This window comes from Aspergillus steynii, assembly GCF_002849105.1.
Source record: "Aspergillus steynii IBT 23096 chromosome Unknown P170scaffold_2, whole genome shotgun sequence".
Taxonomy (NCBI): domain Eukaryota; kingdom Fungi; phylum Ascomycota; class Eurotiomycetes; order Eurotiales; family Aspergillaceae; genus Aspergillus; species Aspergillus steynii.
Genome location: NW_020194399.1, coordinates 1,643,196 through 1,668,469, shown reverse-complemented (window position 1 = coordinate 1,668,469; position 25,274 = coordinate 1,643,196). Strand labels below are relative to the sequence as shown.

The 25,274-nt window shown below is 54.2% G+C and overlaps 7 protein-coding genes across 7 annotated transcripts; 1 reads left to right on the top strand and 6 right to left on the bottom strand.

Annotated features, from left to right (window-relative positions):
• Positions 1-304: 304 nt before the first annotated feature.
• sfh5 (CRAL/TRIO domain protein) lies at positions 305-2,314 on the bottom strand. Its single transcript, XM_024848571.1, has 2 exons — positions 1,303-2,314; positions 305-1,238 (listed from the first exon to the last, which is right to left on the bottom strand). Exons 1-2 carry the CDS (start codon positions 2,028-2,030, stop codon positions 611-613), a joined length of 1,356 nt encoding a protein of 451 aa, XP_024707178.1. The 5' UTR covers positions 2,031-2,314; the 3' UTR covers positions 305-610.
• An 888-nt stretch (positions 2,315-3,202) lies between these two features.
• P170DRAFT_433770 (PP1-complex regulatory subunit GLC8) lies at positions 3,203-4,311 on the bottom strand. Its single transcript, XM_024848570.1, has 2 exons — positions 4,219-4,311; positions 3,203-4,159 (listed from the first exon to the last, which is right to left on the bottom strand). The coding sequence occupies exons 1-2, from the start codon at positions 4,256-4,258 to the stop codon at positions 3,354-3,356; spliced, it is 846 nt and encodes a 281-aa protein (XP_024707177.1). The 5' UTR covers positions 4,259-4,311; the 3' UTR covers positions 3,203-3,353.
• Positions 4,312-5,505: 1,194 nt separating this feature from the next.
• On the bottom strand, positions 5,506-10,264 carry P170DRAFT_350350 (uncharacterized protein; the record flags this gene model as incomplete). The annotated part of the gene is made up of 3 exons (XM_024843794.1): positions 5,506-8,656; positions 8,747-8,856; positions 8,912-10,264. 3 exons carry the CDS (start codon positions 10,262-10,264, stop codon positions 5,506-5,508), a joined length of 4,614 nt encoding a protein of 1,537 aa, XP_024707176.1.
• A 2,446-nt stretch (positions 10,265-12,710) lies between these two features.
• Positions 12,711-14,615, bottom strand: P170DRAFT_422817 (putative chromatin assembly factor 1 subunit A; the record flags this gene model as incomplete). The annotated part of the gene is made up of 3 exons (XM_024847466.1): positions 12,711-12,810; positions 12,884-14,004; positions 14,106-14,615. 3 exons carry the CDS (start codon positions 14,613-14,615, stop codon positions 12,711-12,713), a joined length of 1,731 nt encoding a protein of 576 aa, XP_024707175.1.
• Positions 14,616-15,640: 1,025 nt separating this feature from the next.
• On the bottom strand, positions 15,641-16,756 carry P170DRAFT_471795 (uncharacterized protein; the record flags this gene model as incomplete). The annotated part of the gene is made up of 1 exon (XM_024852871.1): positions 15,641-16,756. One exon carries the CDS (start codon positions 16,754-16,756, stop codon positions 15,641-15,643), a length of 1,116 nt encoding a protein of 371 aa, XP_024707174.1.
• Positions 16,757-18,814: 2,058 nt separating this feature from the next.
• P170DRAFT_401524 (putative C6 finger domain protein) lies at positions 18,815-21,799 on the top strand. The gene is made up of 7 exons (XM_024846374.1): positions 18,815-19,217; positions 19,306-19,418; positions 19,519-20,370; positions 20,426-20,512; positions 20,587-20,882; positions 20,945-21,368; positions 21,473-21,799. Exons 1-7 carry the CDS (start codon positions 19,053-19,055, stop codon positions 21,648-21,650), a joined length of 2,115 nt encoding a protein of 704 aa, XP_024707173.1. The 5' UTR covers positions 18,815-19,052; the 3' UTR covers positions 21,651-21,799.
• On the bottom strand, positions 21,740-25,169 carry P170DRAFT_433756 (vacuolar protein sorting protein DigA). The gene is made up of 3 exons (XM_024848569.1): positions 24,900-25,169; positions 22,240-24,835; positions 21,740-22,143 (listed from the first exon to the last, which is right to left on the bottom strand). Exons 1-3 carry the CDS (start codon positions 25,114-25,116, stop codon positions 22,059-22,061), a joined length of 2,898 nt encoding a protein of 965 aa, XP_024707172.1. The 5' UTR covers positions 25,117-25,169; the 3' UTR covers positions 21,740-22,058.
• Positions 25,170-25,274: the final 105 nt, after the last annotated feature.

The window sequence follows — 25,274 nt, the reverse complement described above, 5'->3', positions numbered from 1 at the left end:
AGATGCGTGGTTGTCGATTGATTGGTGAGCGACGATAGCCGAAGCCGTGCTCGCTCGTGGAGGGATCTGAGAGGGTAAAATTGGGGTTCGATTACGGGAGGCTGAAATGGTCCAGAGAGGCGGCACACATTCTGCAAGCCGAAAGAACGCCCGGGAAGGGGGAGAGGGAGGAGAGGGAAGTGAGAGAGAGCTGGCGCGGTGAGTGAAGACTGAAGAAGAGCGAAGGCAAAGGGAAGGCGGAAGACAAGGCGAGCGGCCCTGCGCTCTGGGCACAAGTCGCTCCCCGTAGCGCGTCTACATCGATCGAACAAACTCAAGACTGGCTCTGCGCAGAAGAGGAGTGGATGATTTTTTCTGCTCTACTAATTAAAAATTACTATCTTAAGCCACCGGATCTATAAATCCGAGGCGCGGAAACACGGCGTTTCGAGGTATCAAGGCTTCAAACAATCACAAAACAATCGCAAATCTAGAGTCCTCCGGGTATCAAGCCAGCGATCCATACCATTACCATTAACTTTTGTTTTCTTCTTTTTCTTTCTTTCTTTCTTTCTCTCTTTCTTTATTTCTTCCTGCTGCCAGCGTACCGGGAGACCATGATCAATCTCATCTATTTGGCCTCGCCGGCAACGGGGGCTTCCTGGGCCGTGACGGCTGCGTCGGCCTTGGGCGGTTCTTCCCTCTTGGGCTCTTCCTTAGGGACCTCGGTATCCTGAGTCGGCGCCTCCTGAGGAGCAACCTTAGTGGCCTCCTTCTCCGGCTCAGGAGCCGGGGCCGCCGCAGGGGCGGGGACGGGTTCCTCCTCCAGCTTCACGGTTTTCGCGGATTCCTGCAGGGCAGGGCCGTTTCCACCGTAGGCCTTGGGAAGCTTCTCCTTCACGGCAACATTGAACTCCCGGCCCAGGTTGGCGCCATTGGAGATGGGGTGGAACTTGCGGGTGGTGTTCTTGCTCAAGAAAACCTTCATGGCGGCGAACATCCAACCCATGAGGGACGGCACGTTGACGAAGAACTTCTCCCGCAGCAGTTCGGGGTACGCCGTGGTGAAAACATCAATGGTCTTCTTGGTGGCGGCTCGGAGGTTGGGGTTCAGTCGCAAGAAACTGAGGTTCAAGTAGTCGTGAACCTGGACCATCTGGTATGGGTCCTCACCATCGTACTCGATCACCGAAGTTGCCTGGGCCAGCTTGAGCTCCTGGACAGCCAGCTCCATCAACGCAACACGCCACTTGACGAACCTAGATAGGAGTTAGGATACTCTGCCGCATTGGCCACGTAAATGGGGGGGAACAGGTAACGCACTCATCCATATCCCCGAAGGTATCATCGATGTTCTTGACAGCACCGTAGATGTTCCAGGTAACAACCAGCTCCTTGTTATCCGCCTCCTGATATGTCGTCAGATATCCCAGGCCACCGAACTTGCTGGCATTGAAACGCCCCGATTCCACCAGCGCGGCGGGATTCATCTGCTTGCGCCACTGCAGCGCCTTGGTCAGCTGCTCCTCCGCCAGCTTCGCATTGCCCTCGTTGGCCCGCAGGAACTTGATCAGCACGTTCACCGTCGGGGCGTCAGCAGAGTCCTTGAGCGGGACCCCCCACATTTCGTCATGACCGGAGCTAGACAGGATGGAAGGCAGTCGTTCCAAGAGCTGGCCCAAGGAGGGGTTCTTGGTGAGGTAGTCGGGCTTCGCATCAGCGGCGGGCGTTTCCTGCTGCCCGTCCTTCACCTCCTGCGCGGCTGGCGCAGCGGGTTCCGTCGTCTCGGGGGCAGCTTCGGGGGCAGCTTTGGGGGCAGCTTTGGGGGCAGCTTCGGGGACAGCTTCGGGCGCAGCCTCGCTGGCAGGAGCAGTCTCCGAGGGCTGTTCCGCGGGAACGGTCTCTTTCTGAGCCGGTTCGGCTGGTGTCTGCTCGGGCTGAGCCTCTGGAACGGGGGCGGGAGCAGCCGTGGTCTCGGAGGCCGGTTCAACGGGCTTGTTCTCAACGACTTCCGGGGCGGGAGGCGCAGTTTTGTCTTGTTGCTCGGACATGACTGAGGGTGGGAATGGAAATCTAGGAGACAGGAACGATGGGAAAAAGAAAAGCAAGCGATAGGTCAACGGAGGCGAGAGGCGATAATTCGATGAAGGAAGTGGTGGTGGGGGAAGCAGAGAAGGAAGCGGAAGAGCGAAAGACAAGAAGACAAAAGGAGGGCAGATCACATGGAGCGCAGTCACGAGGCAGTCGGGAGTCTTAAATAAAGCCAACAATTAATTCACGGCGTCGTGCTTGGGATTATCCGATTATTGCAAATTGGATATTTTTAGGGTCCATCCCTGCTCCATTCCTGCTCCATCTGACGGAGTAGTCTAGAGCGATTATTATTAATTGGCAAGTTAATTAGCCTGCAAATGAAGTCCTGGTGGATGCCTCACATTCTGGCCCAAGGCCCATCGCCAGTCCTCCAATTCTACTCCTCCGTCCAAACCAGAGTCCTTCAGGCTCAGGGATCCCTCTCGACGTGTCCAATCCAGGTCCAAGTGGCATGACTCATTACACAAGTCAAGGTTCAACCACCGATCAGATCCCAATAGTCCTACGGAGGAATGGTCGAACACCCCGGTTTCTATTTCGGTCCCTCCAGTAACCAATTAATCTACGCGCTGCATGTTTCATCCCCCCCGTTGTCCTTGCCTTCGCGGTGGCCTGCAGGTCTCGACTGGATCATGCAGGGCTAATGTCGTTGCCCGGTGGAGCTGCTGTGTTGGCGCCTTGGACGGCCTCGAGACCAGTCGCCCCTGACAGCAACTGTCCTACTCTGGTCCGGCGACATGTTCACCACGGAGTAACTTTGCTCTCTAAAGGGATAAACAGGAATAATAAGATGAGCAGAGGAGCAATCAGCACCGACCTCTCCTGCAGGTAAAAGCCTGTGTGTCATAGTTCTCAAGGCAACCATTCTTGTTCATGCTTGTCTTATCTCCAGGGATATGGAATCGAAAAGAAAATAGAAAAAATAAATAAAACGCAGAGGATGAATGTGAATGACTGCTCAATCAACAAAACAAAAGGGGAGGGGGAAATCAATATCAATTAACGGATGCCTCTTGTGTTGCCCCCTTCTCATCTCTGGCACGTTCTTTAACCCGTCAATATGAAACAACTTCGGATGCAATGATCGCTTGGGGAATATACAGGAAATGCAAAATTTACAAATCGACGCTCCGTGTCGGGCATGTCTTTACTTCGTTCCGTTCAAGAACTTCCCGGGAATCTGGGGCACCGGAGGAGGGATCGGGGGCGACTGAACGTCTTCTGCCTCATCCTCGTCCTCGTCCATTTCGTCCAAGTTCTCGGGATGCCTAGAACCACCGTCAGGTTAGATCGCACTGGAAAGGGGGAAAGGGGGAGGGGTTAGGAGAGGGGATAACAGCGGACAAGCCGTCCACGTACGCTAGAAGTTCCTTGATATTTCTCATCTCGTAGTGTCGTTTCCGCTGCCGTTCGAACTGACGGTGCTTCTCCTGAGCCTCCTCGGCGGTGACCATCCCATCCTCGCCCAAACCAGCCTCCCCATTCGCCTCTCCGGCACCAACCACCACGTGCTTGTCACTTCGGTGCGACTCATTGCTCAGGCTGCGGCCGCGCACGATCCGACCATCCCCCCGGGCATGCGCCCCGCTGGCGAGAGATTCCTCCGGGTCTCCCAGCTCTAGCTCGGGGATCTCATCCTCCGCAACAGCCTTCTTGGGCGCCTTCGTCGATTCGTCCAGTTCATCCACCACCACATCCTGTGCATCGATTAGTTTCTCTTCCGCCTCCGCAAGCTGCATCTCATCCTCGTCCTCGGCCGGGTCGTAGCGCGGGGCGTAGGGCGTCTTGGGCTCGTCGATCTTCATCTTGGCGGTCTTCTCTTGCTCCGTGAGGTAGAGATTCGCTTCGTCCCATTTCAGTCGCGGGGAGTTTTCATCGTCCTTGACGTCGGCGAGGGACTGGCGGCGAGAGGAGGTGCCAGGACGAGTATTGGAGGACGATCGACGGCGCCCGGCATTCTGGAGGGTGTTTTGGAGGGTGAGCTCCTTGTTGTCCGCGGTTTCAATAGCCGGGGTTGGCGGGGCGAGAGTTTCACTGGCGTGCGACGCTCGAAGAACGCTGTGCGAGCTCGAGTTCTTGAGAATGCCTATCAGTTGGGAAGCCAGTTAGTCTGACAGCCCATCCCAGAAGACGTTGGGCACCAACCCTTAGGCCGCTTGTGCATCTCGTCCATATCTTGTGCCATTGTCATCGTAAAAGGAATGCGACGGAGGCTGTCGCGCGGTCGGTCGGATGTTGTAAAGGGACAACGATTCACAAGTCTATTGATGAAGATGTAGTCGAAGTGATGTCTTCGGTCGAACCAGATGGTATTAAAAATCAGAAGCCACCAAGTAGAATGGAGAGGGAAAAAATCGAAATCGAGATCGAAAGAAAAAAAATAAAATAAAATAAAATAAAAAAGCTGCCGTCACAGGCTGCAGGCGGGTTTTTTTGGCGGGGGGTCTCAGCCGCTTGAGTGGTCAGCCAATAAGTGCGGTGGGACGATCGGGGCACTGCGTCTTCTAAGCAGATCGGCTGATGGCGGTGCGCAAAGCAGATGGGTAAAGCGAGATACGAGTAAGCCACCGAGGGAGGCAGCTGAGGAGGGATTTGAAGGAGGTGTCTGGTGGTTGACGGTGAAGAAGGAAGTCTGGGAAAGTCGGAGAAACGTCACGTTGTGGTTTCACCTGAAGGGGCACGTGGGGCAGCGATGACGTCGATCAGGCATCCCGTCAGGCAGGCCGATTCGACGAGGAAGATACGAGGATTCTACGAGGAAGACCCGGAGCTCGTGTCAAATGCGTGGATTCGATGCTATCATGCGATGGAATGCAATGCGATACCGTGTATGGAATTGTATGCCCAAACCCGAACAGATGTCCGCCGGTCCTATAGTCTCTACAGTCCAGCCCATGGCAGTGGTACTCCAAAATCCCAGCAAGAAAAGAGAGAAAAAGCAGACAAGCAGATTGCCACCCTCGGAAGTACGTGTATAGGGGAATATTTTTCAAACCAGATATGTAAAAGAAAAAAGAAGAAGAAGAAGAAGAAGACAAAAAAAAGTATATAAACGTAATAGGATGGGAGGAAAATGAACGAAAAGAAGTGAAGCATATTGGTCTTCCATACTCCCGCACGAGCAGGAAACAGGAAAAAAAAAAAAAAAGAAAAAGAAAAAGAAAAAGAAAAAGAAAAGAAAAAGAAAAGAAAAAGAAAAGAAAAAGAAAAGAAAAAGAAAAGAAAAAAAGTTCCAATCGTTGGAAATGACAACACAAAGGTGACATGTGCTCCGGGGATAAGTCATCCAATTAGATGGTCCAAGATAAGAAATTTCACGATGCAGGTCATAAATGGTATCAAGTCGTCAAAGGAAAGAGAAAAGAAAGAAAACTCAGCGTACAGATAAAAAAGAAAGCTTGGAATTGAACAGTCACAAGTGGAAGCAAGCACTTAGGCGATGGAATCGAATTCCTCTCGTTCGCGAAGCCTGTTCCGCGCAAGTTCGTCACCTCCATTGGCCGACAGCTGCATCCAGTGCAGCGCGAGGCACAAACTCTGAGGGTCCGACTTGGAATCCTTGTCACGCCGATACATCATTTCGGCTTTAAACGTGTCCCGCAGCAGCGTGAGCGGCAGTGTAACGCGCGGCAGGAGCTCCGGGTGGGTGAGGTAGAGAATCGCCAGTTCCCTCTGCGCGACGGGATTGCCTTCTTTAGCGGTGATGATCCACATTCCCGCTGCGTCCTCGATCCCATGGCCGGGCCGGGGATTCATGTCATGCCCGTGAGGGGGGTGACGTCGACTAAGCTCCTGGGACACAATGTTGTCCGCAATTTCAACCATGCTTTGGCAAATCTCGTCCTTTAGGCTCAAGGCCGCCAGTCCGAATTGCAGGAATGCAGTCCCACTATCGGTTTTATTGAGCGTGTCCCCGGGAACAAACGCGGATATGAACTGCAAATCTCGGAAAAGGGTTTTCGGTTTCACCTCGAGCAGCAAGTCGCGCAAGGCGTCCACTATCTGCTTCTCCGTCGGAGCTGAATAGTCGGAGGGCCGAGAACCGAAAACAATTGATTCGGCGGCCGGTGACGTGGGGGTGTGAATGGTGTTCTTTTCGACCCGCCCTCGAGATCCAAGCTGCGAGAAGCTGTGACGAGTAAGTCTCGCCCCTTGACCAAACGCGCGACTTCCCCGGTGACAACTGGGCTCTTGGGTCGAAGAGAAGGCATTGTCGTCAGGACCAGAATTCAGCGAGGCGATGACTAGTGCCCGTAAGTCACGGAGCGCCTTCAATTTGACAAACGGGTTGCTGTGCCGAGAAAAGACCTCGATTAATCGGCGAAAGATCATGTTGTACGAAAATGGTGTCTGATCTTCGCAGTCGAGCCCGGCGGGCTCGTCGGGCACTGAAGATGCGGCGTCCTCGTGTCGCGCTTGATCAGATGGCCCGACTGATTTGCTTCTTCGCCCGTTGGACGGTGTACGGTGGAGTGTTTGACGGAGCAGCCGTTCGTCACAATCCGCATAAAACCGGTTGATCTGGGTGCGTTTTTTCATCTGAGCTCGGATTCGTTTTTGATCCACCGCATTACCAAACCAGGCGTCTGTTTCGGTGCCGCAGCTCCAGACCGGTGAGCCCAGATCGCTCACCAGTAGGCTTGTCAGCGTCTGTCGCAAATCATCAAGAAAGGTGCTTTTCCCGTTCGATTTACGTTCGTTCCGACGAGGCTGCTGACCTACGGTGTCACTCAGCATCGAAGGGGGGCGGGAATATATGCTGGATGTACTCGGAGCATAATTCGTCGGCTGATGCGGTGCCGACCAAAAAGTGCTGCACGAATCGCCTGTAGAGATAGAGGCTGCTCTCGTTGGCGAGCCGCCCATGGAGGAAACATCCCCGATTGAAGGTTCTCGCGGAGTTCTCCACTTGTCAGACATGAGGCTTTGGAAGGAAGTCTTTCGATTCAACGAAGGGAGGTCCTGCGAGAACCTGGAAATGGAATCCGATGGACGAAGCGTGTTACCATATGTCTGCGAGGAATGTCCGAAATCTTCGTTGGCGGCGCTGAAAGGCCGCAGTCCAGAAGACAGGCCCAGGAAGCTACGATTGCTAGATCCCTCGTATTTGGCTCTCTCCTTGTGGAATAACTCGCTCGCCCAGAGCACCGGGGTTTCGGCCATGGTCTCCCCGACAAGTCGGTTGATGCTCGACTTCACTTCGTAGCAGAACCGGTGAATGCGCTCCTCCCCTCTGCAGAAGTTATCGATATTGTTGTGAGACAACCATTTGCGAATCAGATCGACCTGTTCGTCAGAGAGCTTGTTGGGGCCAGCCTGGCTACTCGGAGCCTTCATTACATTCATGACCTGCAACTCCGGCTTCTGTAGGAGCGAGCCGCCTAGAGATCTTCCGCTGCCGCGTGATCGGCCCTCATTCGATGTCTGTTTGTGGAGGCGAGCCGAATGGATCATGGTCTTCAACGCAAGAGCGACATGCTTTGCATCCTCGTATCGCATGGAATTCCTGACGTCAGTAATGTACCACATCTTGTCCCGCAGCTTCGTCACGGTGGCCATTGTATCCTTCATGGTTCGCTGCAGCCGCTGCATGTGACGGTCAAGGGCGACAAAATCACTTTCGCAGCGATCGATAACTGACCGAGATGCCTGGAGGGAGCGAATGCTCGAGGTATACATTGGGCCTAGGATCCAGGAGTCATTGGCCACGCGAGACGGAGTGTTGGAGACGCTGCGAACAAGTTGGCGGGCAGCGTTCCACCAATAGTGGGCCCCGATAAAATCGGATTCATGGTGACAGGTGGCCATGGCCTGGTTGAATCTTTGCTTCAGGGAAAGGCCCCCGCCATAGTGGGGATCGTGAGACGGCAGTCCAATCTCACTGTGGTCACTGGCAGGATTCTCCTGGATTAATTTCACAATAGCAGTCTGGAGAGCTTCAAAGTTATCTTCCATGCCCAAGGTAGTGGATTGGACATCATCAACAGAGGTCTCTGCGCAGCTAGATTGGTTGTCAGCAAAGAGACCCCAGATGAGCCGTTGTCCGCCTTGTGCGACTGAGAAGACCGCCCAATCTTCCGCCGATGGTGGCTCCAAGTTCGCGCGACCATCAGTGTCGCCAAGATCGGACAGCTCAAAGCGAATTCGATCTGCGTTGCGGCTGAGACAGTTCTCAGGAAAAGACAGAAAATCCATTTCCGATGGGAAGAGATGCCTGCTTGTGGAGTACTGCGCCATGTGGCTATCACCAACAGGCCGGAAAAATCCGGGCTCGATCAAGGGTGTCATCTGCTTATCCCGGGGAGACAATGGGGAGGCAAAAGATGTGGTGGAAACGCCCGAGGATGGAGTAGAAACGTTGTACACGGACGATGGCGGTCTGGGGAACAACGAATTCAACACGGTGAGAATGTCGGAGGAGGAGAGCATCAGAAAAACGGCTGGCGAATCTTCTCTCTCTACGGATCTGACATATGAGAGCTGCTGACGAGACACGTGCAGATCGGACGGCGTGAAAGCAAATCGATTGAGCATGCGCTCAACATGCTGCCTGACCGTCGGGCGGGCCATAGAAAAGTGACGCCTATCGTAAAAAGAGCGTTGCGCCCTTGTTAGCGCGCTGGTCGGCTTTCGAAAAAGGTCTCGGGAGAACAGGAAATGAGAGTATACACACATTGATCGAAGGATAGCATATACTTGAGAGTAAGCCTGGAGTCCGACCTGTCCTAGTAATTTTTCGCGGGCATCCTTCCTGATAAAAAAGTCAAGCAAAAGTCCATGTGCCTAAGCGTAAGTGGTTAGACCCGGGGGGCTCAAAAGACCGTTTCAGGAGACATACCTCAGGATAAGTTAGTGCGCCGTATAAGAATTTGGAGAAAAACCACTGGACAAATAAGAACTCGAGGAAACGATCACGGCTATCCGGGCGATCCAACTTCTGCAAGACGGCCTTGCTCAGTTCCATCACCGCATGCGGGAGCCCTCCATCCGGGTCGTCCAGGAGTTGGAACAGACCATCAACGGCGGACGCAAAGAATTCCTCGGCCACGTCAGTTTTCAAGGGGTCGATCGGCTCCGCGTCAAAACTCAGCCCGGCCGGGGGTTCTACGTGTTCCAACAGGAAGGCGCCCGTTTGGAGGATGTCCATCAGGTATAATTCAAATTTGGGCTTTGCTTTCCAATCACTGCCCGTGGCCCAGGCGGCCAGGATGTTGCCGATAAGGGGATAATACCTACTGCCGCCGTCGGCGACCAGCTTTGCGCAGACAGAAGACCATACATCCAGGCGCAACCGGGCTTCGGGGGCATCCGAATCCAGCGGGGCGGCAAAGACATTAAATAGTAAAATAGACAGAGCATCGGTTCTCTCAAAGGCGAGAACATGGTCCCTGAAAGGAATGGACGACGCAGGGTTGCGCCTGGGGAATGAAGTGTTCCGGGACCGCGAGGCCGACGGGAACGAAAGATCACTGGTTTCCCACGACGGGGCCGAGGACGAGACCAGAGCGCCCAGCTGACCGGGTGTCAAGCTGCACAAGCGCTCGAAGATGAACTGGGCATCGGTGCGGACCGACTGCAAGATCCCGATGAGATCGGCCCTGGACTGGGGACTCAGCTGCAGGAAAAAATCCGGGGCACGGTCAACGGCCGCCTCGGGGGAGGATGGCCAGTCTTCCAACGGGTCCTGCCGGTGGAAGTGGCGCCGGAATGCGGAATCACAGGATCCTTGGAGGTCAATCATGGTATGGTAGAGAGCAATAAAATTCGCCTTGTCGTCATGCTTCAGGCGGTCGACTAGGCCGCGCTGGACGGCGGCTCCCACGCGAACCAAACGGGCGGAGATGCCCATGGACACTTTGGTGGCATGAAGACGATGTTCCAGCCTCTTGCGGCGGGTCTGCTTGTGCTGGTTCTGGCGATAACGGACGGCCAAATCCTCAAAGGACACCTTGGGGGGATCCTCCGCGGGTGTGGCTGGCAGCGGGTGATCCGTGGGATGTCCATCATCGGAGCAGTTGGGGGTTGCTATGAATCGCGAACTCGAGCAGTCCGAGTATCCAGACTCACCTGCGGTCTGGCCCCGGGGTTTGGGGACGGACGACTCTGAAGACATGCCGGCCGTCGCAGCAAGTGGGTGAGATGCAGCATCACATGTTGAAGTAGCCTGCGCTGAAGGATACAAGTCTAGCATGCGCACGAAGCGACGAGGGAGGCGACGTCAGCAACGTACATGGACATGTCTGCCCAATCGATAAGATCAGGGGGGTCGGCGATAAAGCAGTGGTATGTAGATGTCAAGTCAAGTCCATGGACGAGGAACGGGCGATCATTGATACAGGTCATATTTGCAAAGCAAACTAAAAGGGGGGAAAGGGAGGGGGATCTGGAGGGGCAGAAAAGAATCAAAAGGAAAAAAAGGAAAGAACGGAGGGACATACTGGTCACATAAGCCAAGGTCGATGGAAGACCATCAGATTGGGCATCGAACATGATGTTGCCATGGGCAGTCTCCCGGCCGGCCAGCCAAGAAGACAGTGGAGGTCGCAAGATGCCCCTGGCGTGGGAGACCAACTCTCTATCGCATGGTTCAGCCCTTAGAGGCGGCACGGTAGACGAATGGCGGTCCTCATGGAGAGCGAGGTGCTGTTGATGGGGATCAAGATGAATGCCCGACGCGATCGACGGCTCCAGGATGAGCGAGGCGGGACGATAAGAAGGAAGAAAGCGAGAGAGGGCGAGAGCGAGGGAGAGGAGGAGAGAGGAGAGAGATGGCCAGCAGGAGAGAGGGAAAAATAAAAAAAAAAAGGTGGGGTCAAGTAAACCAAGGAGCAAGAGCAAGAGGGCCAACGGAGGGGGAGGGATCAAATAAAGAGAAAATAAAATGCAGATGCAATAAAATCAAATGAACAGCAAATAAATAAAAGGAATGCGCATCGTCCAATACAGCGGCAGGCCAGACGGCGGAAGGACGAGACTAAAACACTCCGGTGCAGGTGGAGAGGAGCAGTTCCGATCTGATTTCGGAACGATTCAGCAGGAAAGACAACTGGCGGGAGGAATTTAGTTCAATCCGTAGGTAAGAATGGGGATAATAATCGGAAGTGGATGACATGCAGTGGGGAGAGGGAGAGGGAGAGAGAAGGAGAGAGTCAGGACGAACTAGTGTCGCGATGCCAGCAAATCGACGGGACGTGAGGAGGATTTCTGGTTCCTCCTTCCTCAGAAAATCCCCCGTTGGTTGGCCGACAAAAAAGAAAAAGAAAAAAAACGTTCTTGAACGACGTGAAGGCGGTTCCGACGAGAGAGTCAACTACGATGGAGGGGGGTGTTCTGGACCCTGGCGGTGACTCGAACCGGACGCGTGCATTGGGATTGATGGTGGATGGGACTGGAGGTGTGACAACCTGTACGACGGCAGGTCATAGATATTATTATTGACCCTCCTCCCTACGGAGTATGGAGTAGGTAGGTATATACTCCGTATAACTACGGTATACTCGATACGATGGATATCATCAGTCGACACCGGAGGGATATCGGAGACGATCCATCCCTTGATCCCCTTGATCCCTTGATCCCTTGATCCTGGACCTCCTCAGCACGATGTATTCCAGACGCTGGTCATCTCCCTCGCCGATCGTCTCATGCCACGAAAGCGTCGAATGATTTGGACTCGGACAGCGCAGTCGACCTGCGGACGAGGTACCCCCTTAAGGCGTTGCAGAGCGAAGGGGGCAGCCAGCGGTACGGCGGGCGAAAGTAGCGGGCGACGATGAGCTGGCACTGCATGCAGCGTCCGCCCCGTCATTGGCCGCTCCCCCTCCCTCAGCAGGAGGGTGGGCACCGTCAAATCAATTGTCCGGAGTCAATTGGTAATATTTATCTCCAGGATATTATTTCTTATTTTCTTTTTCATTTCATTTTATTTTATTTTTGTCTCTTTTATTTTGATTTTATGCGATTTTCATTTTATTTTATGCTCCTTCGTTCCAAGAAAAGAAAACCACGAACAAAAGAAAAAAGAAAAACGAAAAAGAAAGACCCACTGGCACGTGTTCCTCTGCCACTGACCAGCACGCCCCAGTCCTAACCCTGTCCGGCCTAGCGCCGTCATTCCTCAGCTGAGGTGGAACATCCCCCCCGATCGGATCAGAACAAGATCAGGACAACCAGACAGTCGCTTCTTCAGCTGCTTCGGACCCTTGAGTCATCCTGCCAGAATCACGGCTGTGCGCAGGATGCAGGTTTCATGCCGTTCATGCCATGACCTTTTCTCTGCGTTGGACATGTCGGCATATCATACAGGCTTCCGGAGTACGGATTAGTCCGGTGGACGCCTGCAATCCACCATGCCGTCAGAGTATGTGCATCGCCCGCTAACTTGTCAACTACGACACGCTCGCATTTGGAAATAGCAAACATCGGAAATGATTCAGCGGTGGAAATGTCCAATGAGGGGAAGGCAATAGAAAAAAAAAAAAAGAAAAAAAAAAAAGAAAAAAAAAAAAAAAAGAAATGTAAATACTACGTAGTATGAGTTCCATGTACCGGCAAAGAAAACAAATTCCTCCAGTCCGACGCCGTCAAACTCCAATCGTCCCGTAGTTGATGCGCTGTGTCGATGTTTCCCATGGTCTCTACTTGCAGACCCATTTCTTGTCAGCCTCCTTCTGTCCCACCCGAGTGGCTACGCTGGTCAACGTGTCCTTCAGGGCGTCTTTGGATACTTTCGGGAACCTGGTAGTGAGGGTCATTCGTTAGCACTTTTGCCCCCCCGCGGCCCTCTCGTTTCAGCTGCCGTCAAACTCACCGTTTTTTCAGGATTTCCACCAACCCCAGCTTCGAGAGGTCGCTGCCGTTGACCACCTGCTTGAACTCCTCGAGTTGTTCCGCCGGAAGCCCCCTCTTGGCCTTAACGGGCGCCGTCGCAGCCAATGCCGCTCCCTCCTGCGTCGTCGTCGGCGCATTGGCCGGCGCATGCCCCATGAAAGCGTGAAGCGTCGACCGTCCCGCTGCACCCGTTGGCGCGGGATCGGCGGCCTTGGGCTTGTGCCAGTAGGCTGTGGAGAACGGGTCGATCGGAAAAGTCACTGAGTCCGATATCGTCTCCATCTTGTACACTTGCAGCGACGGGTCCACGCCGCGTTCCTGCCACTGAATTCCCGTACAGACTGGATCTAGATCTCCCACGATGAGCCGTCTCTTGCCATCCACGGGATGATCGTCGTCGTCGTCTAGAAATCCCTCCATGTCGTCGTCCCCGTCATCGCTGCCTTCTTCTTCCTCTTCCGAATCCAGCTCCTCGCCCTCCTCCGGTTCCTCCCACTCCGCTTCGGAATCGTAGTCATAGTTGGTTTCCGGCAACCCCCGATGGAACGGGTTCCTCATCAACTTTCGTGCCGCCGACCCGGGCAATGACTTGGTGTAAGTTCCTTGGTACGGCGGTCGAACGTCTTCGCCAAATTTCAGCGACTTCATCCGGACCTGTCGCAGGAAACTGCGTGGTTTCTCCACAGCCTCCGAAGTCCCGGACTCCTCGTTTCGATTCTGCATCTGTGATTGAATGTCCCGGACGGACGCAGGAAGCCGCCCACATCGTCGCTTGTATGGCATCATCTGAAAGAGCTCCGATGGACGGAACGCCAGGGGATCTGGCGAGTTCTCGCTAGCCACCTTCATGTAGCCGTCAACCTTATCTCTCATAAACCCAAGCGCCTGAGAGTCTCGTCCGAATCTATGCGGAGGCGCAACCGTCGTGTGGGATTGCACGAAGAAATCGGGAAATATTTGTTGGTAGTCATTGTCGGCGGCCTGGACGGAGTCGAGTGAATTTCCATCCCCGGCGGACTTCTTAGGTGACCCTGTGATATTGGCCGGAGCGTTGTTCGTAGATCTCGGTTTCGCAAAGAAAGCATTCAGCTTTGGTTGAGCCTATAAAGCGTGTGAGCTCCAGCGTAAGCCCCCCGGTGCCTCGTCCTCCTGCGTTGTAGACTTGCAGCACAACACAAATAAGGGGAAAGAAAAATACTGACCCGCTCCTTCTTCAACTTCTCTTCTTCCTTTTTGCGCTTCTCTTCCTCCTTGGCGGCTTCTTTCTTCCGCTTCTCTTCCTCCTTCACGGCCTTCTCTTCCTCCTTGGCCTTCCGCTTCTCTTCCTTTCGCTTCCGCTCTTCCTCGCGTTCTGCATCCCGCTTCTTCTTCTCCTCTTCCTTCGCACGTTTCTCTTCCTCTTTCTTCGCCTTTTCTTCTTCCTTCTTCGTCTTCTCCTCCTGCTTCTGTCGTTCCTTCGCCTCCTTCTCCTGTTGCTTAGCCTCCTTGCTCGCCGGAGACAGCTTTCTCTTCTTTGGGGCCGGCGTCCCGGTGTCCCCCGTCGCGTCCGGCTGCTTGTTCCCCTCGGTTGCCGTTACCGTCGTCGTCGTTGTCGTCGCCGACTCAAGAATTCCTCCCGCGGTGGTCGGGTCCGTGTTCTCCTGGTTCTCCGTATCATTGGGGTTCGGTGTCGTCTTGTCATCCGGATGACTCGACGATCGAGCTTCTTCCATGTCTTGGACCGAGCGCTTGCGTATACTTAGGGGGGAAGAAGAGACGGGGCGTGGGGAGTGCGGCGGCGGCGGAGGAGGAGGAGGAAGGGGGGAGAGACTGGAATTGGCGTCGACCGATACTTCCATCGCTGTGTGTATGTGTGTGTGTTTTATTCCCACAGGATACTAAAAGATCTCAAGGCGTATGAATTATAGCGAAGTCGGAATGAATTGGGGTATGGGCTGTTGCCAGTCCCTGAGAGCGAGGGTGTGTGTGGTGGACCGTGTCATTTGATGCCGGACAAGTGGTTGGAACGCGTTAATTGGATTGCCGTCGCGATCCCGTCGCGTTGGCGGCACGTGGTGATTATGTAAGAGGGGCCTGACTGGAGGTTGCCGTGAAATCCCGCCCGCATCCTCGATGTAGGCAAAGGAAAACAAATACTAGAACCACATGGTGGATGGTCCCTTGGTTGAGGTTCAGTTGAGGTTCATTTGCAATTGCAGGACGGAATTGGCCCTCCCAATCCTTCAGGGATCCCTGATCTACGGATACACAGCAGGAGATCGGCCGCAATGCGCCGCCCAACATAACCGCCTACCCCTCTACCAGGCATCAGATTCATTCTGATATGTACACTTCAGATTATTATTACTAGCTGTTCATAAATCCATAAAATAACACATAACACCAAGAGCAGTGCATGCAAACACAAGTGACGCAAAACCCAATGCATCATCAGAAGCACAAGCGCCAATAACATGCTGTGGGGGGAATAAAATGAGCAAGTACAATGCAGTCAGGCATTTGATGCACCAACAGGCCAGGATCCGGGTACTCAGTGCAGGCACTGGCTAGAAACAGACCGGCATCGAGTGGAAACACAGAAAAGGAAATGCATGGAACATGGAAAGCGGCAAACCAAACACATCAACACACAAATGGAGACTTCTCATCTACATGAACAGTCGACTCGGGTATTCTGATCCGTTTGTTCCAAAGTCAATCAACAATGATGTATAATGCAAGATGCATGGCAAGCGCCTTAATCACTTAAATCCGGGTTCGCGACAAAGAGACGGACGTTGGTCATCGATGTCGTCCGGTCGTCCACACTGCCGCGGCGTCTCAACTCGTCCGCCTTCTTGGCTTTTTCGGCGGCGGCGGTGACTGCACTGGGCGCTGCCATGTCGCCCACGCTGCCGAAATTATCTTCCTGCTCGCTGGTGCGGCTGTGCGTGGTAGCGGCATCGTCCTTGAACGAAGCAGCGTCCTTCTCCTCCTCGTGATGCTCCGCAGGAGGGTTCTCCGACACACCGGGGAGGTCGGACTTTTCGCCGGGCGGAGTGACATTGCTTCCCATCGTGCCCTGGGGCGTCCGCTGGTAGCCGCTGGGATAACGGTTGCTGCCCAGAGAGCTGCGACCGCTGCCGGTGCGACGGTACGGGAATCCGTTGTCACTGCGAGAATCATCGTCGGCATCTCCCACCTCGTTGGCACTAAGCCGCACGGGGACGGTGGCTCCGACCAGCGTCGACGGGGAAAACTCCGTGGTTCCCTTGGTGCCGTGCTTGGTTTTGTTGCTGGCAAGCGTACCACTCCGTCCGGCGCCGGCGCCGTGAACTTCAAGGTACGCTCTCTTCTTGTCGACCAGCTTCTGGGCTCGGATGCGGGGATCCTCGGGCTGCGCCCGATCACACCAGACTGTCGCTTTCTGCCTTCGCATCAAGGCGACGTATCCCAGCTGGGCATTGGCGGATCGGGACGAAGTGCTCCTGCGAATGTCGGAAGCCACCGGGTGAGAGCCGACCGCGTTGCCGGTGGAGCTTGTGGACGTGGTCGCACTGGACAGGCGCCTCGAAGGGATGTAGTTGGGAGGAGTGGTCATGGTGTGATGGGGCGAGGGGCCGGCAGAATAGGGTTGTTGTTGTGGTTGTTGTTGTTGGTGGTGAGCCACATACGGCAGCACGTGCGAGGACGAGGTCCGACTGCGACTGTGAGCCAGGGAGGCCGCCGAAGGGTGGGGGGAGAGTTGGTGGTGTCCGTCGTAGGACTGAAACGAATGGCCCGAACGCATTCCCGGGACCGGCTTCCGCGCGGGTGGGGGCTGGTGAAGTCGATAATCGGTCATGCTGGGCTGTTGCAACTGTACGCCGGCCATGTAGACTCGGATCCGGCGTGGTCGTTTTTAAAGAAGGGACGAGCTACCGAGGGAGAGTTTCCGGGTCAACACCGAGGATCCCGAGTGTTGGTGGAAAAGCAGTTAGTGTAGCGATAAGCCGAGTCGGGCCCCCTCTGCGTGAATGGGACGATGTGGATGAATGGAACAATCAACGCCCGACGCTCGTCATACGGTGCAAGGAAACACCCCAAAGAATTGAACAGAAAAATCAAATGCAATCCGAGTCGGCGCGCAGTGAAGAAAAGAAGAGGCACTCGCTCGAGTCGACGCAGCGAGGGGAGGGGGTTGGCAAAGAAAACGGCGTCTCGCGGACGAAGCGACGTGGGAGGCGATTCGCAAGCGCCCAGGGGGTGAAAAAAGAGGAAAGACGAGAAAACGAAGGTGAAGCGGCAACGGCGGACACACACACGAGGCCAGGCAGCGGGTACCCAATTTGACCAAGTCACGCCTGCAGGAGAGCGAGGAGGCGGATCAACAAAGAACGGAGGACAATGGCGGAGGGCAGGACCGAATGGTGACGGCGTCGTTTTTCGAGGTCACGGAGGGAGGAGGAGAAAGAGAGATTGTTTATAACGGAGGCAGCGCCAGGGAGAAAAAGAGGGGAAGAAAGAACCGGTGGATTCCTTAGGTTTGCCTGGTACCGAATACGATGGGGCCCGTGTGACGCCGTATTTACCGTCACAAGTACCTTGGGCACGCTGCGGAGGGTGGATTGGAACTGCACCGCCACCTCTTTCCCGGGGAGGGACTGCAAGTCTTTCAGTGAAAGACGAAAGTCTGAGACAGTGAGACTCCGATGGATCATCAGGAGATGGGGCCATCCATGGATGCTGCGCCACATACCCACGTGGGTGGCCGTACTCCGTAAGGTATGCTCTACAAGTACCGTAACAAACGCTGCAGGTAACACCGTAATACAGTACCGTCTCCTCCGTACGCCGTACACACTGACAAAGCCCCCGCAGGTCACGGGCGGTACCTGCTCTTGTGTGGAAAACGCTAGGAACAGGATGTACCGGCCATACCACCTCCTCCGTAAAATCTCTTCCGATCGCGAAAGTCGCCAAACTCATGACGTCGACGGACTCCACCCGATGAAACATCCGGATGAAACGGGAGACCACGACTTGTGCAATCATGACATCTTGTCATTCGGTGACATGCCACAATGGCCTCGCTGCCACTTGCGAAAACCTACGGAGTACTCCCTACGGCGTAAGCGGATCAGGTTGCTAGTGACCGGCTAACGAGCATTATGGACAGATACCAGACTAGTGCCTGGCCGATCATCCTGATATCCACGATGATTATCTACTATCGACAGATCCTAACGGTATCTCTCGCCTGACATTGGCAGAAGCAACGGGTAGGCCCCCCCCCCTTCCCCGTGGCCTTGCAGCGTGGTCGTGGCATTGCTCGGAAGTGGTATGCCACCCAACTCGACTGCATACAATGCGACCCTCGAAGTCACCCATCCAAGCTGAGCTGAACATCGCGGAGCTGTCGTTTCGTGCTGATTCCCCACTTCGGCTTCAGCTAAAATACGTGCTGGCCAGTGGCGCGGAGCTAGGGCCTCCGGATCAGCCAGCCACTCTGCTAGAGCCTACTACGGAGTTGAGCACTCGGAAGGCGGTTCATGGCAACCGGTGGTCCGCGTCCCTTCTGCGAGTGTCAGGATTCAGGATTCAGGAGTCGCGCGGTTCTGGAACTTGGCAACCCGCAACGCAGCCTTGTGCTATCCAGATGACGGTTACATTGACCGTGGGATTTCCCGCGCTAGTCAAGGATATATTATGTTATTAGGGGGTCTTCGTCTAGCAGCAGTTTGATTTCATAAACTACATGAACTACCTTGAATCCTTGCTTTTCGCCCCATGGAGCCGGACGGGAGGTCATACAGCGTAGTACTTACCTACTTTCTAGTAGTAGGTAGAGCCTCCATGGAGTGTACGTTGTAGAACCCCTGGAACCCAGGTACCTAGAAATACCTCCACCTCCCTACCCACACGTACGGCGTTCTCCGTACTGTCGAAGTACCGGCGGGCGCGCAGCCGAGGAACCCGCCCAGGCGGCAGGTGATTGGCTGGAAGGCCCCACCGCCATCAGAGCCAATCAGCGAGAGGGACGGGATGACACATCCGCGGATGGATTCATTTCCTCTCGGCGCTTCACTTCATAAAATGCATACTCCGGACAGGCATGCAACATCCAACCAGAATGCCGGCCTACACAGACCCCTCTTGATCCTCTAGCAGCTCACCACCAACCATGCACCATGAGCAAGCGTTCCTACGGAGAGTCATTATCCCAAGGTGGCTCTCAGCCGCCCGAGCATATCGATAACAATCATATGCTGCCCATCAACGACCTCCTGTCCCCCGATCAGGACCAGCAATCCGCCTCGTCATCTAAGAAACCCCGTAATTTCATCGCCACTGTGGTATGGGCTTTGCTCTCTTGCCAGATGGATCCTGTGCACCTACGTACTGGGATGAATGCTGGATACAGCTAGCTAACGTCACGGATAGGCTTGTGAAACATGCCGACTCAAAAAGACCCGATGTGACGAATCCAGACCAAAATGTGGCTTGTGCAAAGCTCTTGGTCTGGAGTGTGTCTACAATGAGCGGAAATCCTCGAAGTATGGAGCCATCCTTTTCATCCACCGGGGACGCATGTCTTCTTTTTTTCATTTTTTTTTCTTTCCCCCCTCGGTACACCGAACTAACGGGTCAATGCAGACGAGACCATTCCCTGAGCTTGATTATGAGCACTCTCCATCGGCTAGAGACCAAGCTCGAAAATCTCCCGTTGGCAATTAGTCATGACCTCCAGTCCCTCCAGGGACAGATGCTTCATGCTCTTGACGATCCTGTAGAAATCGCAACCCCAGGACGCGGGAACCAAAAGGCCAGTAAGCAAGCATCGTTGGCGCATCCGGTAACGCAGGACCTCACGCCCGATGCCGGGGAACCTGATGACTTTGAGTTCGATGAGCGTGCAAATGCGACCAACCCGCTGGGCCAGATTTCGATCTCCTTTAGCCAACACGGTGTCATCCTTTGGCCGGGGGCCCGGGAGATTCTTCCAACAAGACTTCTCGAAGCCCATGAACGATTGGGGAAAAACTATGTGATAGAGACTGAAATGAAGCGGCCCCAGCTACCCATGTACATCTCCTCATTCCCGCAACAGGCCGGGAATGACTGGTTAGAGGCGCTTCCGCTCGCGATGGTCAAAGGCCTGTCCGATGCGTTTTTCTCGACCTTCAACCCTTTCACCCCCATCATGGATAAGAACTTCTACTTTGCACTGACCCTTGGGGCTGCCATTGAGGACGGTTTTGGCTATACAATGGAGAGCTGCCTCGTTCTCAATGTTATGGCCCTAGGGTGCCTTGCTGTTCAGGCCCACAGGGAAGGTAACTATCCGTTGCCAGGCTCCCGAAGTGGTCAATTCGACCCCCCAGAGTGGTTGGATGTAATTTACGAGGATCCGCCGGGACTGCGCTTCTTCAATGAAGCTCGCCGCCGTATCGGCTTTTTGATGTGCACTAATGATATCCAAAGCTGCCAGTTCTACCTTTTGTCGTCGTATGTCATTCTTACTACTCACGAACCCGCAAATCTTTTGCTAATTGAGGAACAGTGTTTACTACAGCCAGATCCTTCGGGTTATGGATTCGTGGGCTATGCTTCACCGCGCAGCTACTTGCTGCCTATCAATGCTAACCAAGTAAGTCTGCCTCATTTTTGTGCGAGCTTGATCTTTATTTATCTTTTTGGCTGCCTCAAATTAACACTTCGAAGCCATGATGTCAATTTCAACGAATGGGAGGGCGACATGAAGTCGCGCGTCTACTGGAACTGCGTTATGAATGAGACCATTCTCGTGCAAGAATTACATCTCCCCCCAAGCGGACTTGCTCGGCTAGAGGAATTCGTGCCTATTCCAAAGTTCATCAGTTTCGAAACCGTCGGCCTTGGACCTTCCAGGGCATCTTCCACGGATGAGATCGACGACTCCTTTTTCCAATATCACTTCCTCGCGCAGGTCGCTCACCGTATTATCTTGACCCGTATCCGGCATTCCTTATACTTCTACTGTAAGTTGCCGGTTCGCATGCGCATGCCCAGAGACCCCGATCTAATAGAATTTGCCTTCCAGCCGACTCGGGAACATTCCCACTTCCTGCAATCAACGCAGAGCTTCACCACCAACTGGATCAATGGCGTCTCAACCTGCCCCCGGCGCTTCAGTTCTCTGACACTCTCCCAACCACGCCGACGGCTGAAACCCCTGCCGCTCCGTCCCCATCCCCCATATCGCCCCATCCTTTCAACCTCAACCGTCCTCTATCACCGGCCGTCGCCGTGTCGGAGGCCATGCTCCGCGGTCGGTACAAGATCGCCAAATTCCACATCGGTCGTCCATATCTGTACAAAGCTCTCCGCATCCCGGGCTCGCTCTCCGACGACGATCTCGATCAAATGCGCAGCGGCCTCCGCAACGCCATGGACTGGCCCGTAGTCGGAGGTCTCTTTCGATCCATGAAAAGTTGCATCCCAATCAGATTCGCCTTTTGCTCCCAGTAGGTGTTTCCCTCCCCCCTCCCTTGAACATAGGCCCTTCCGTTCGCATCCAAACTCGGATCCACCATAACTAGAATTAGCTAACGAACATCCGCCGTCGCAGGTTCTTCGGCCAGATTCTTCTCTTTTACTGTATTTCCCACTCTTCGGATCCCCGACTGCGGAGCACTTTGCCTACGGGCTGGGAACGATGGAATCACGAAATGTTGCGCTTCCTGGAAGACTGCGCGCTTTACAGCCCGGCCGTTGCGAAAGATCTGGAGCTTTTGCGACTCCTGTGATGAAGGATTGGTTTCTGGTTGGTTTGGACCGCTCACCTCCTGAATGTTTCTCATGTCCGGGTTTCGAATGAGTATCAACATGTATTGTACGATAAGATTTCGCTATGATTAATGTAAACGTCTTCAATGATGAGGTAAGAGGAGTTCAGTTTGTCAGAGGAGCTTGAGAATTCATATCAATCATTGTACGGGATTATTTACACCTTCATACGGCGAAGGGTTGGTTGAGACCGACATGCTGAATCCAGAGAAATGCTTTCTTCATCGTCTCAGACATGGCCTCGCGGGGGTTCAACCATGCAGAACGGGCCAATGCAACAGAATTAAACGCTAAAAGAAAAGCACATAAAAGGGAAGAAAATCCGGGCCGAATAGAGTTCATGGAGTTAGGGTTTCTCAACGCCCTCTTCACAGAGCCCATTCATCGGCCCTGTCAGAGTCCGTGATAAATGGCTTCTCAATCTGTTTGATGGCGTGATCACCACACAGGATACTAGTGATCAGACAGGGTCAGCTGGCTGGAACTGCGAAAGGCCGGTGATGATGGTGGTGACAGTCACGACACAAGGCGGGAGGGTGATGAACTCACCATGCTTCCGCTATCAATCCGTCTAGTTCTCGTACGACCTCTTCCCGTCGAGCGGTGGCAATGTCGCCTTTGTTCAGCTGCGCCTGCAAGTCGCGAATGTATTTCTTCTTTCCGCCCGCCCCCTCGAGGACCTCCTTGCCCAGGCAATCGCTGTGGAAGGCATGTTGGCAGGGGAAGACGAAGAACTGCCGGCTGAGGACCGGTAAAGAGCAGAGCCAGCACTTTTCTCCGGGCTCAACAATAGCATACCGCGTGTCCAGACCCGAGATCTCGTTTCGGATTTGTCGTGCGGTCTGCGCAGAATTATCCATTTCCTGGCGCAGTGCATCAATGTGCCGTGAGTAATCCTCTAGGGCACTGCAAATCTCATCCTTGAAGTCATCGATGACGACGAAATCCGGGAAGAATGGGATGAGATCCTCGATGCGGAGGAGCTCGCATCGACGCAGAAACTCGATGGCATCTTTGATGCCGGTGCCTGGTTGTTGAATCTTCTTCTCGGCCACAAGGAGCCACAGTTTCTTCCGGAGTTTGTCGTTGCCCTCGGGCCTATCGGCAATTATCGCCGCTAGTTCAATGTCATCATGCTGCAGAGCTAGCTCGACCGCCTGGAGGTACTGTCCCATGGCACTGTAGATGTGAATGCAAGACTGCACACGCTGGTGGTAGATGCAAAGACGGAGCGCGAAGTCGGCATCGTACGGGGGCGGGGATGATGGTTGCGATTGAAGATAGGTTAGAAGCCCAGCTTCCGTGGAGGAGTTGCTTGAGGCATGGATCGATATAAGGGTGTTGTGGACTGCAGCCGAGGGTCGAGGATGATTAACGATGATAAAGTTCAAATATCGGACGGCCTGGTTTTGGCTCAGAGAGATGTTTGCCGTCTTGTTGTAGTTCAGCAAGGCAGGTATGAGGCGTTCAGGTTCAAGATTAGTCTGTCGCATTAGTATATCTATTAATCCTGTCGCAGCGTGGGTCATAAGCACGCTGCTATATTTGTAGAAGACGTCGGGATCACTCTGTCTCTGGAGGACATTGAGGGCCTCGGACCACTTCTCCCGCTGGATCCAATACGAGAGAACGTAGTTGTGGTCGTTGACGGCCGTGGCGTAAAAAAGCAACTCCTCCTCTCGGCCATGACTGCTGATGATGTCGTAGACCGTCTTCTTGTCCAGATCGAGTTTATATTTGGTTACAAACTCGTGGAACTCGGCACGGACATCATCGAGGTTGGTCCTAATTTCGTCGGTGCTGGTCCCTTCGGCCAATTCCGCTCTGGTGGCGATGTTATCATCGAGGGAGTTCAGTTTGGACATGAACACTTCCACCAGCCAGCTGGCAACCATGATCCGTTGCATCGACGACGACTTCTTGTACGTTGATAGCTGAGATAGAAGATACTTTCGCAGAGCGTCGTGTTCCCCGCGGTTGATCAGGGTCAAGCAGACCTCTTCGAAACCCTTGCTACTTTTGCCCCAGATCTTTGCGGCCTCGAGATAACGGCCCTTGGTGGCAAGAAAATCCCCCGAGGCGGTGGAAACAGCATCCTTCTGAGCGCTGCTGCGAGCGTACTGGAGAGCTTGGTCGTACATTTGTTTCTGCAAGAATATCTTCCACACGTCCCTATCCTCGTCTTCGACCACGACCTCGAAGATTTCTTGACTGGTGAATAGCCAATAGGTGTGCTTCATCGAGTCGGTCAGAAGGCCCAGGGTACTTTGTCGAGGTTCAAGCACTGCCTGATCATAGACAATCTCATTGTTCATCCGGTTGACCGCAACAACCCTGCCTTCGACAAGCGCCAATATGTGCCATTGCGAGAGGGTCAGAGCAGTTATAGGGTCCTGGATGAGTTTCCGGCCTCCCCTTGCAGATTCACTAGCGGGGAAGATTGACCGTGAGAGCATACTTGACTTTTCGAACGGCCGGTTGACTTGATCCGACGCATACGGCAGCTGGCCATGATAGATTCCTTGGGAGTTCAGCCATGCAAACTCCTTGTCAAAGTCCGAGTCCACACTGTGGCCATCAGGGGTAGAAGGGGATATGGCCAACGCCGATGGGGCAGCGCCAGAGGGCTTTTGGATCTCATGTAGCACCGGTGTTTCCCGTTGGAAGAGATCGGCGTAGATTGAGCCTCCCCCTTCCCTTCCACTACGCACCGCGCGGCTAACAAAATAAGTCAGCCGACTATTGGTTGCAAGCAGCACCCGTCGCAGGTCAGGCTTGGTCGGTATCAGCTCTGCCCAAATCCCTGTTACCGGCGACGCCTCCGGCACCTTGTAGACCACGCTGACGTGTTTCTCCTCGCGACGAAAGAATTCCGGAGACGGTTCAATGTAGACTTCATATATGGTGCCATCGGTGGTTCCCAGGAGGATCTCCCTAGTCGAAGCCGTCGGCACTGATGGGTTCCAGGCGATACTCTCGATCGAAACGCCCTTCAATCGCGACAGCAGTTTCGGTTGCCGCGATTGGGTGTGGAGGTAGTAGTTCTCGCCCAAGGTGGTTGTAATGATCAGATGCGATGCGGAAGGGTCCAAGAACATGCGTCGAATCACCCCCGTTTCCGAGGACTTCTTCGGGAGGTCGATGTCTAAAACAGCCTGGTTAGTATCGCAACGGAATTTCGACCGGCAAGCGCATGGAAATCAAGATACCATCTATATCCTCGGGCGTATCCAGATCGATGCGAAGGATTCGACCCGTTGACAGGGCCAGGACAAGCACGTTGTTGGCGACCTGCGCAGCAACGAAGTCCGCAGCTAGTGGGAACTGGAGCTGGACACGTCGGACATCGAACATAGAGAGAGCTGCGTCGGGGGAATCAGCCAGATTGCCGGGAGCGACATAACTACCGGATGCATCCAGCGCCATGATGCGCCAAATTAGATGGGGCGGGGGGAAGCTATATCATAGCGGGATCCCCGAAGAAGCGTGGGATGTTGAAGTGACAGGAGGAGCTTCGGGGATTCGCGATGACGAGGCGGAGAGCGGTGGGTGCCTTGGCGCCTGAGGTGTCCAGACCTCTGCCT